At 38.0% G+C, this 12,485-nt stretch overlaps 1 protein-coding gene across 4 annotated transcripts in view; it reads left to right on the top strand.

Annotated features, from left to right (window-relative positions):
• The first annotated feature begins 2,223 nt into the window (after positions 1–2,223).
• Positions 2,224–12,485, top strand: part of sycp2l.L (synaptonemal complex protein 2 like L homeolog) — a 49,232-nt gene continuing 38,970 nt past the window's right edge. For 3 of the 4 annotated variants that reach the window (XR_001936166.2, XM_018267787.2, XM_018267788.2), the window contains exons 1-10: positions 2,376–2,513; positions 3,605–3,655; positions 4,534–4,671; positions 4,766–4,882; positions 5,958–6,053; positions 9,368–9,395; positions 10,092–10,177; positions 10,291–10,379; positions 10,841–10,875; positions 12,233–12,375. Coding sequence is in view for 3 of the 4 variants with exons in the window: in XM_018267787.2 (XP_018123276.1) it covers positions 2,487–2,513; positions 3,605–3,655; positions 4,534–4,671; positions 4,766–4,882; positions 5,958–6,053; positions 9,368–9,395; positions 10,092–10,177; positions 10,291–10,379; positions 10,841–10,875; positions 12,233–12,375 (810 nt within the window). In the remaining variant the exon portion in view is untranslated. The other variant, XM_018267789.2, reaches the window with a different exon arrangement.

The following is a 12,485-nucleotide window of genomic DNA, read 5'->3' on the forward strand; positions in this document are numbered from 1 at the left end:
TGTGTCTGTTTGCTTCCTTTCTTTTATTCTCTAGTCAAAACACAGCATCAAAACATCACAACCTCCCTCCCACTGCCTCATTCAGTGAAGTCAGCAGGAATCGTGAAAATCCTGTTAAAATCCTGTTGAAATGCACCCAATATAAGTGCAAGGCAAACCAATCACTGCAATGTAAGGTGGCCATAGACTCCAAGATCCGCCATCCGCGATGTCGCCAAACGAGCGGATTTTTCCCCGATATGCCACTAAACTGCATGGCTATATCGGGGGTAATTCGAACGTTCGGCCGTATGGCCGAACGATCGAATTACGATGCGCCAATCGGCTCCGATGGGCCGGTCGGGTAAAAATCCAACCTTCCCGAATATCGATCGGGAAGACCCATTGGAAGCCCCCATACACGGGCAGATAAGCTGTCAAATCGGTCCAAACGACCGATATCGGCAGCTTTATCTGCCCGTGTATGGCCACAATAACTTATTGGCTTAGGTTAGGACTCATATTATGAATTGTGCATGACTGTTGGTGATCAACTCATATATAAAAAGGAATACAACTGCTTGCATGGACTGGGTCATCATCAGTAATCATGGGGCTACATACTCAAGTAGGCCCCTCCTCTCCAGATGACCTCAATAAACCCACCAGTCACCTGAGATCCCAGGGAGATGGACTCTTCCAACAAGTACAATAAGACCCCAATGGAGAAAAAATGCATGGCCATCCATTCTCTAACACACCATAACCACATTCATGATCTGTTCAGACCCCTTATTCTGCTATCCACTAAATGCATCTTTGCATCTCTCGGGGCCCATTAGTAGTGTACCCCTGTACCCCAAAGGGCATGGGCACTAAGCACTCACATTGACATTAGTATGAAATTCCACAAGCATATAGCCAAGTTAGATCAACTGCAATCACATATCATTTTGTAATGTGCGACTTAGATCCATTATCCACAAAGTTAATTTCCTATGGAGTCCTATTTAAACAAACAATTTTTTTTTTTGACTGATTTCCATTTTTCTGTAAAAATAAAACAGTACTATGTAATAAGCTGCATAAATTTATGTTGGTGCAAAACCATCACATTGATTCATTTTTTTTTCATTTAATTGTTATTTATTAGCCTTTAGTTCATGGTTCTCAACCCTTTCGCCTACAACCCAAGGTCCTACGCATTTCAGATAATAGATTCCATATCTATACTGAAATATTTGCAATTCCATAGGTATTCTTTCCTATATGGCTTTAACGATACCTGAAGTTTGTCCTGATTTCAGTCTATATCATTGGGGTGTAACCTCAATTAAACCCACCAGTCACCTGAGATCCCAGGGAGATGGACTCTTCCAACAAGTACAATAAGACCCCAATGGAGAAAAAATGCATGGCCATCCATTCTCTAACACACCATAACCACATTCATGATCTGTTCAGACCCCTTATTCTGCTATCCACTAAATGCATCTTTGCATCTCTCGGGGCCCATTAGTAGTGTACCCCTGTACCCCAAAGGGCATGGGCACTAAGCACTCACATTGACATTAGTATGAAATTCCACAAGCATATAGCCAAGTTAGATCAACTGCAATCACATATCATTTTGTAATGTGCGACTTAGATCCATTATCCACAAAGTTAATTTCCTATGGAGTCCTATTTAAACAAACAATTTTTTTTTTTGACTGATTTCCATTTTTCTGTAAAAATAAAACAGTACTATGTAATAAGCTGCATAAATTTATGTTGGTGCAAAACCATCACATTGATTCATTTTTTTTTCATTTAATTGTTATTTATTAGCCTTTAGTTCATGGTTCTCAACCCTTTCGCCTACAACCCAAGGTCCTACGCATTTCAGATAATAGATTCCATATCTATACTGAAATATTTGCAATTCCATAGGTATTCTTTCCTATATGGCTTTAACGATACCTGAAGTTTGTCCTGATTTCAGTCTATATCATTGGGGTGTAACTTGAAACTTAAAAGACCCTGTGGTTGTTGCCTCTAATGATATTCTATGGATCATCAGGGAAAATCCCTATTCCAAGGGAAAGTTTGTGATCAATTAAAATTAACTGAACTGGGGGACTTTCAATCATTACAATTTTAAACTATAATATTTTATATACAAAGATTAGGTCAATTTTCCATGTTTGGCTGCTAAGGGTACAGTGAATTTGATATTATGCAAGCAGCATGGCAGCTTCCCAATACAGGCTGAAGAAATGCACTTCCCCCGCTGTTGAGTGGAATTAACAGCAGGTGGATTGGGATCATGTGCTACACCCGGCTGTGGGAGTCTGCCTGAGATCTACCTGCTGAGATTTCTATAATATTGGACGCAAGCACAATGAGTGTAAGTGAAGGGGTACATCATGTTCTGCCGGTGCTGTTTGAAAATTGTTCATTTGATTGTCCTTAATGAATGCTTTTCAGATATATTTAATTTTGTGACTTATTGATTTCATTGACACATGAATATAAGTGAAGGGGTGCACCAGGTACTTTCTGTGCTGTTTGAAAATTGTTCATTTGATTAATGAACTTAATTAATGTTTTTAGATATACTTGTACTTAATTTGTATTTGTACTTAACATTGTAGTCTATGTTTTGATGAAAGCTGGTAGAAAAAAAATCTGTTTGTTTTTCTTTCTCTGATTTTCTACAATGTTCAGTAAAACTGCTGCAACGTATACAGAGCATAGTGCAGCCCTGTTGTAAAATTAGGCTTTGGCCCAATGGTGTAACCCTAATAACCTACAGATAAGTCACTGGATGCATTCTTTATTATAAACAGTATTAAGGGAATCACAGCTCACATCTTCCAACAAGGGAAACTGGGTAGAAAAAGAACAATGGAAGGAAATAGGAAAGAATTAATAGAGGGTAAAATAATATTACCTCTAGCTTGAAGTAGAAGAGACCAGCCAAAGAGGTTGCTGGGAGTTGTTTTTTACCGTTTATGCCAGTAAAAACAAACTTGTGTACAAATAGCATTGTTTACTATGGTAAAACGTGTGGCACAAGGGGGACTGTATATGAGTAGGATACAAAGATGTCATATTCAAAAGCTTGACTCTCATTGAATTTGGTGTATTTTTTCATTATTAAATTCTCTATTTTTGCACCACCTTTATGAATTTGCTTGCTGTGTCAAACTGGAGTTGGCATTGTTTTTAACATCATTTTCTTGTGTGAATAACTGCAAATCCAGAAAAAAGTTTTGTTGGAAACTTCAAGTTTGTCACATCTTAAATGTACTGGGCGTATATTAAATCAAAAGAGGTTTATTTTCACTAAAAGCCACCCTGGAATCTGAATAGCTACAATAAATGTTATTAAATAAATGTTAGTGGTACAGCATTCGGGTCCAGTGCTTATACTATTACCTGCCAGGTGGTCTAAATTTCCAGATGCTTCTAAGACACAGCAAGAGAGGGGTTGGTGTGAATGTGGTTTATACACAAGAAGGAACAATTTGAAGTGAGAATGTTCAACCCGTTGTGCCTGCTGGATGTGTAAAAGTGAATGCTTTAAGCTTGCCCTCTTGTGGTTCTTTTGATCAATAACAGGCAAATATTGTTTATCTAGGAGGAAGGAAATCAGCCAACTGAAAAAGTGGACACTCGTGCCCAGTACCATGTAAGTATGCTAGTGTTGCCAAAATCATCTGTAAAAATATATGTAAAAAATTCTACCATAGTGGAAACTATTAGGGTTAAACTACATCTGGGATTTTGATCAGATTTTGTGGCTTATATTTTATCTAACCCACAAAATCTTGTCCTGCAACAGCACAAGATTTTGTTGGATCTTATAAAATTCGATCCCCATAGCTATAATGTTAAGTTGGATCCAGTGTTGGACTGGGTTGTATGTGCCCCACCGGGGCTGCTGCCTGGGGGCCCCCACACGATAGAGAGCTCCAGCTCCTCCAAAACCCAGCCCCTCCCCTCGCTGAACACTGCTTACTACACTTCCTCTTTGTGCCCACAGTTTCTGGCAGAGGGGACCTTTTTCGGAGGGAGTAGGCCTGGGTAGACCGGGCCCACCGGGGTTTTTCCCGGTGTCCTGCTGGTCTGTCTGACCCTGGTCGGATAAGATAAAGTTGGATGGTGTTGTTTGTTAAAACATCTTCTACATGCGACTTTAATGTCTGATGAAAATGCAGCATGCAGTTTTCCATTCTGACAGGTGTGTTGCATCGGATGGCAAATCAGATTTTTGTAGCAGTCCCACTATATTTTGACCCATACAACTACAACCGACTTGTACAATGGAATCTTTCATTCCGACACCATCCTACAAAATCGCCTGTGTAATTTAGCCCGTACACCACCAATTTTCTAAACCATCATCACGTTCATATATGCCGTTATTTATTGGCTGTAGAGTGGTGCCAACCCATACTATGCACTGCTCAGATAAACCAAACAGCCTTGGTAGTTTTACATAAATAGTGCAGGACATTTGCAATAAACAGATAACGATTGGGTCCTTCCTGCCATTTTATTTTTCAGTTGGAAACTCTAATTACTGATGCCTTTAAAGGGAAAGGGTTTCAGAAAATCACAGAATTATTTGAAGACAAAGTCATTTTCTCATCCCAGCTCCAAAACAAGTTATTTTTAAGCCAACTGGATAAACTTATAAATAAGGCAAGTACTAAGAATTACATTTGGAAACTCCTGTGACTTTTATTCGTACTTTAATTTTTTGAGTTTCCTGTCTTTTTTTTTTTATGTCTTCTAGGAACTGGATCGAAATGAATTCAAACATGTCTCGTTATTAATGAAATGTATTCAACACTTCTGCAAAAATGACTGCCAGGAAAGTCCAACATTGGTTCATCAGGGCCTGGTTTCAAAGATAAGCAACATTTGTCATTTCTTGTATCTAGTTTTCTTCTATAGTATTATCTTGTTGCTATGGTCCAACTTAACCTAGCAACTAGACAGTCATTTGATATATAATAGTGTAGGGAGGCTGACAAGTGCTTGTCCCCGGTATTTTTCCTGTACGTATGCCTAATCTGGGCATTGCTGGGAGTATTTACTGGGTTTTTCAATCCTCTTTCAAGGAAGTCTTTCCATCAGAACTAGGTGCATGGCACATTAGTATTATGATGGATAACAACTGTTATTTAATCCCACCATCCTTACTCATCCATACCCCTGATCACCTGCATGTAATGTTGTTTGTTGGCCCTTTCAGAGCAAAGTTTGACTTTCTTTTGTGGTTTAGCCCAGTGGCCATGTAACTAGGGCCGCAAAATGTTGAAATCAAGGACCTATAGATTTCTGACCACATGACATTCCCACTTTCAAACGTTTTGCCGAGAAAAATTACATTGTATTTCTGTGATTACAGAAAATAAAAGGATCAGTGAACAAAAGGACATTTCTTCATTAATGACTTCATTCTGCACAATCACATTTTAGTGATATGATATTCCACACAAGATAAAGGTTAGGTACTGTTTTAGAAATAACAGACTGAGCCCATCACACTTGTATGATGTATAAATAAGTATTCTTAAGACAGTCCATACAGGCCAAAAACAGGCTTAAGTTTTGCAGCTTTCTTTTCTTCCACATGGCATGCGTGGTTATGCAGTAGTGAAGTTTTTTCCACCAGAGATGTTTCCACCACAGCAGCAATAAAAAAGCCCCTTTTCACTTCTCACCCATAGAGGTACATGGAAAACATGAATACCATTGCTTAGAAATCATAGAAGCAAACTTCAGAAAGGCGCCATTACTAATCAGATTCCAAATTGAGAGAGAAAAATTGAATGTTAGAAAATTTTATACGTGGAGCACCCTGATGCCAAGTAATGCGACCTTTGCAGCTGTAGCCTGTATATTACAGAATCTTTTTTTGTAGTCTACAAGTTCTCAGTTTTACATTTCGGTTAATTAATTTTTGTCTCTCCTTTAACTACATGGTCATGTGGTTTGAAAGAACTGTTGATTTTCTGAGAATTTCTAAAGAAGCAAACCTGCTCATCCTAGTCGAAGATTTCTATGATACTGCCTTGGTAAGTTGGTTGGACTAATTTGGATGTATTTGTTATCAAAAGGAGAGTATGCAATACATTATGCCTTTTCATTTAGCTTATAAATTAGCTTAAACACTTTGAACAGTCTTGTTTGCTATCAGGGTTTGTCTGGTTTTCCCAGAACAACATCCATGCATTGTACAGCTCTCAAGATCTCAGTTGCTTCTGAATGATGTAATACAGTCATATGAAAAATTTTGGGAACCCCTCTAAGCCTGCATAATAATTGACTCCACTTTCAACAAAAAAGATAACAGTGGTATGTCTTTAATTTCCCAGGAACATCTACTGGGGTGTTTTCAGAACAAAGACTTTTAGTAAAGCAGTATTTCAGTTGTATGACATTAAATCAAATGTGAAAAACTGGCTGTGCAAAAATTTGAGTGCCCTTGTAATTTAGCAAATTTGAATGCATGTAACTGCTCAATACTGATTACTTAGAACACCAAATTGGTTACATTAGCTCGCTAAGCCTTGAACTTTATAGGCAGGTGTGTCTAATCATGAGAAAAAGAATTTAAGGTGGCCAATTACAAGTTGTGCTTCTGTTTGACTCTCCTCTGAAGTGATCACATGGGATCCTCAAAGCAACTCTCTAAAGATCTGAAAACAAAGATTGTTCAGTATCATGGTTTAGGGGAAGGCTACAAAAATTTCTGAGTAGTTAAACTGTCCATTTCAACTGTAAGGAATGTAGTCAGGAAATGGAAGGCCACAGGCACAGTTGCTGTAAAACCCAGATCTCGCAGGCCAAGAAAAATACAGGAGCAGCATATGCGGAGGATTATGAGAATGGTTATTGACAACCCACAGATCACCTCCAAAGACCTGCAAGAACATCTTGCTGCAGATGGTGTATCTGTATATCATTCTACAATTCAGCAAATTTGCACAAAGAACATCTGTTGGCAGGGTGATGAGAAAGAAGCCCTTTATGCACTCACGCCACAAACAGAGTGGCTTGTTGTATGCAAAACCTCATTTAGACAAGCCACAGTCATTTTGGAACAAAGTGCTTTGGACTGATGAGACAACAATCAGGTTATTTACATGATGGAAGAAGAACACCGCATTCCAAGAAAAAGACCTGCTACCTACTGTCAAATTTTGTGAAGGTTCCATCATGCTGTGGGGCCGTGTGGCTAGTTCAGGGACTGGGGCCCTTGTTAAAGTTGAGGATTGGATGAATTCAACCCAATATCAACAAAATTCTTCAAGATAGTGTTCAAGCATCAGTCGCAAAGTTAAACTTACACAGGGGTTGGATATTCCAATAAGACAATGACCCTAAACACACTTCGAAATCTACAAAGGCATTTAAGCAGAGGGAGAAGTACAATATTCTGGAATGGCCGTCACAGTCCCCCGACTTGAATATCATGGAAAATCTATGAGATGATTTGAAGCAGGCTGTCCAAGCCATCAAATTTAACTGAACTGGAGAGATTTTGTATGGATGAATGGTCAAAAATACCGCCATCCCCAATCCAGACACACATCAAGGGCTACAGGAGGCATCTAGAGGCTGTTTGTCATGATACAGGCCTGTAATAGTTAATAAAATAGGCCAAGGTATCATGAGAAATATTTCTGCCAACATCTAAATCAGACACATAACAGGCCTCTTTTCACTATGGTCAGAGGGGTCAGAGCTGTAATGCCCTCCTCCATGCCCTGGCTGATAAGAGCCATTCCATGGGGAGGGGGAAAGCCCAAGGAGTGAGAACTTAAAGTTCCCAGGAAGACCCTCAAAGGTGAAGTGAAGGTCACATATAAGGTATACTCAAATATATTTATCCTTACAGAACCTATACCTGTTGTACCAACAGTATAAAAAACTGGTGATGGGTTCAAGGCAATTTCATCTTTCCAACAGTCCAAACATGACTAGGTTTGGTACTCTGTATATTAGATGTGAATATCTGGGCAGGTGCAGGTCACACAGTATTGATGTTTAGTATCTATGGAATCCAGGAGAGAATTAATAACCAATGAATATAATATCATCTCTCTCCTATGTTCCAATGGAGAGTTATGGTCATTATATTCTTGGTCCAGTTCCTACTCACAGGAGGTCATAAAAACTCAATCTGTGTCCTGCTGGGCCACGCCCCTTGCATTCCTGACGGAGGGGGGAGTGTGCAGTTACCTGATGCCCTGAAATCACTAATAATAGTCAGCTCTTCTGACTAAACTTGGGATTTACTTTGGAGGACCAATTGCGATTGGAAGTTATCCCGTTTGTTTCCCCTTGACTCCAGGACCAGGAATTCTATATCTTTGGAGTTAAGTATAGGTTTTCCATGTTTTCCCTTTTATTTTACAACTGTTTGTAATTGTATTATTGAATGTATGTCTTTTTTTGTAACATCCTTTTGTATATTGCACTGTTATACCTTTTATAATAGTAAAGAGAATTTAATAAGATTGTCTTTGGTGCTCTAAACGAACCTAGCCTGAAAGAGTGTAACTGTGAGCCTTAACCGTCTGCATGCTGAAGTACTTGTTGAGTCAGTAGGAACTAACTGACTATAGTGAGAGAGTGTTAATGAATTGGTGTATTGTGAATTATTACCTGTTAGAGAGAACAGGGGAATAGTCACATTAGGTTTCTATCGCCTGTGAATGATAGATGGTGGCAGCGAATGAATTTTGTGGGTGTTGGTTGGTGTTTGGGGTGCTTTTGTGTTAGTCTAACCTGTGTGCAAGGTGGGTGAGAGACTGAGTGAGTGACCCCTGATAGCCACACCTAAAGTCACGTGCGGTTGGAAGTACCGTGTTCGTGACACTGTTAATTTGCAAAAGGATGCTCAACTAAGTATTGATGTAATATATCTTTTTCTTATGATGCATATTTTCTGTTAATCCAATAAACTTTGTCACTGCTGAAATACTACTGTTTCCATAAGGCATGTTATATATTAAAAGGAAGTTGCTACTTTTAAAGCTCAGCCAATGATAAACAAAACTCCAAAGAATTAAGAGGGGCTCCCAAACTTTTTCATATGAATGTAATATAAATTGAGGTCACTGAAGATGACTGAAAATCAATGTATTGATTCCAGGGAAAAGTTATACCATTATTAACATTTATTTCGGAAGATATTTCACTTTCTTCAGCCTAAGCAAAGCGGCTACTGATTGTTTGTGAGAGGGACCCTGTACTACAATCCCCCCCCCCATATTTTTGAGACAAATATATGTAAAAGTGGGAAAGTACAAGAGTGCTTACTTGTTTTTAGGTATGTAACATTACCTTTATTTTCATATCTTTTTTTCTGTTTACATCTTAGGTGATTTGTAAATGTAACTGTGAGGATGGTAAGTGTTTAAACCGACTCAAATCTTGCTTTCTTTTCACGATCTGCTTCCACCATAGTTAATGTTTCTGTTTCCTACAATGTTAAGCCACATGCTAAATCAGGGCAAAGCAAGGAGACCTCCATGGAACAGACTGAGCTACCGGTCATCAACAAAAGATAGAATGACCACAACCATGACGACTAGTGTAAAAATTGCAGGATTACTTTTACTGGGATACCTTGTTAGAAGTCTCATATACCCTTTTGTATGAAATTCATTGGTTCCCATTATTCCCAAAATGTTTCAAAGTAAATATGGGTTTCATCCTGGACTTATTTATTAACAGTAATAGGAACTACTGGCTAAAACTAAACCTATTAAAATCTTTATATACAAGAAACCCTACTCTATCTTTGTTTCCCATATCTCTTGATTGCATAAAGAATTGTAGGTATGGTCTGAGGCACGTAGTCATGTGCATTGATTTTAAAGGATAAAACATTGCACTCTGATAAATGGCTTTGGAAGTATGTATAAATGTATTACTGTAAGTAAAGCATACTCTCATGTCTAGGAGAATAAAAGATTTTGCCATTGTAAGAATAAGGAAGCTGCAGCCATGCTTGTGCTGTCTGTGTGTTTATTGTGCTTTTGGGTTTGCTTGCTGTTCATCTTTGCTACATCTTTGCTACATCTCTTTGTCTCCTCTTCAAGGGAAAAGGCAGCTGCTCAATAGTTTTTTAATCAGACTTGGGCATCTCGTCACAGAGAAATGGCTTGCTTGCCATCTCCGTTTGGAGGTATAATAATAATAATAAATCTATTCTAATAGTAGCATTATTTTAGTAATTTCCCATGCAAACTTTTAATTTCATATTTCTATTGGACACCAAACTCTGAAATCTTGGAAAAGGCTCTGAGGACTATAAACTGCATTTTAGATTCCATCTCAAGGGAAGACAAGAAGAAACTGCACTGCTCTGAAGATGTGTGTGAGCTTACGTAAGTGTCTGCTAAATCATTTTCTGCTAAAATAAAAAATCTAGGCAAATGTTACCTGGTTTCCCTTCGGTATACTACACATTTACATGACGCAAGTGAAGTATCTCATCTGATATCAAATACCTTAATGATGTGGTGGATGAGTCACTTATACAGGAGCTTTCATATGGTGACTTGTGGCCATATTTGCTGCATGACTTGCAATCCCAGCACTGATTTGTGCTTTTTGCTTTTTAAGAAAGGGTACATTGGACATCTTTGGTGAGATGTAAATTTGCCTAGATATTATTGGTGTTAGATAAATGTGCAACAACGTTTATGTATAAATGAACTGGAAACTGGTCCCAGGCCTTGACAAGCTTAGTATCTAACCTAAACCTTCTTTCTTTTACAGAATAGAAAGTGTACAGACTAACATATTCTATATTAATTAGTAATTTAATTTTTCTATTTTTTTCTAGGAAAGATTTAGCAAGAACAATACTAGAAGCTGGAGGTGATTCTTTCTTTCTTTTTTTTTTTTTTAATATATTGCACTAGAATTTGAGTTCTGCTGATCTTTCATATTCATTAAGACAAAATGGCTATATTTGATAGAAACCAGTTGGGTAAGCTACACCAGTTTGCATTTATCAGTATGGGCCATTCCAACTTGCAAAGTATTCACCCCCTTGACCAGTTCTTTCCTTTTATGAAATACAAATATCTTGCTAAAACTGGGTTCTCTATAACAATAAGAAAGGAAGTTAAGAAAAGGAGTTTTAGGGCATTGATCTTTTTGAGCCCTTCTGTGTTATTTTGTCTAGTGCTGGGTATAATTGTATTGCTCTTATGAGTTTTCTCCCAAGATGTATTTCTTTATTAAAGTGGACCTGTCACCCAGACACACAAATCTGTATAATAAAAGTCCTTTTCAAATTAAACATGAAATCCAATTTCTATTTTTTATTAAAGCATTCATAGCTGTTGTAAGCTCATTTAAAAATCTCAGCTGTCAATCAAATATTGTCTGCGGGGCAGACAATTACTTTCACTTTCCATTCAACACTTCCTACATGTCACTGCTCTCCCCACATTCCCTCCTTCTCTTTACCATTTAATTGTGTAGCCAGTGCATGGGAATGGACATCAGATCCCCCATTCTGAGAGATACAAGGCTTGTCTTAATAACAGTGTCCACAAAATGGCTGTTGCCTGCTTGTTATAATTATGAATTCACAGACTGAAGGAAGCAAGATTCAAATAATTTATATACTGTAATTAAAGTTCATTTTGCGTGACTAATGTGATAAAATAGGATTTTGAATAATTTTTTTGGGTGACGGTCCCCTTTAAGCAATGAGGGTATTTACCTGTATTTTCACCATCCTTTTTGCCTTTGGTTTTAACAAGATGCCCAGACCCTGGGGATGAAAACTGTTTAAAGGAATCATGCTCTACCACCTCCACTCTTCACTTTACACTTAAATGACTGCCTGCGCATAGTTTTTCATTGTGCTTCACATAACCCTACAATAGTAAATTGTACCCTTACAAAAGCTTCTGGCATGTGTTTTAGTGGCCAAGAAGGTGCATCTTATTATATATAATTATATATATTATTATATATTATAATATGCATGGCTGGCTAGAAACAGAGGAAAATCATACTATTCTATAAATGATACAAAATTTTCTTCTTCAGTATGAGTTTCCTGTTTGGTGAATATATCCTGCCCCACCTAAACCGAAATATGGGTCTACTGGCCTTTTAAAACTTGGCAGATTTTATGAGCCAGCTTTATTTCTTGACAGGCAAAGAATTGTTAACGTGGTATTTTAACTTCTAACTTCTTCTTTCATTTGCCCTTAAGACTATGATATTCAGGTAGCCATTTCAGAAGCACTGTGCCGGATGATGGGGAAGAAATTTAGGGAGAGCTTTGTTCATCGATGGTTTGAAGATAATTTTCTTGCTGAAGCCTTTAAAGAAATTAAGGATAAAGAATTTGAAACGGTATGTAGTGTGGCTATTACTGCAATGTGCAAATAAATCGTATGCTCAGTGAAGGGGAATAACCAGTAGCCAAGGTCATAGGGCTAATTTATAAATGCAAGAGAAAACGG

This window comes from Xenopus laevis, chromosome 6L (assembly GCF_017654675.1).
Source record: "Xenopus laevis strain J_2021 chromosome 6L, Xenopus_laevis_v10.1, whole genome shotgun sequence".
Classification (NCBI taxonomy): domain Eukaryota; kingdom Metazoa; phylum Chordata; class Amphibia; order Anura; family Pipidae; genus Xenopus; species Xenopus laevis.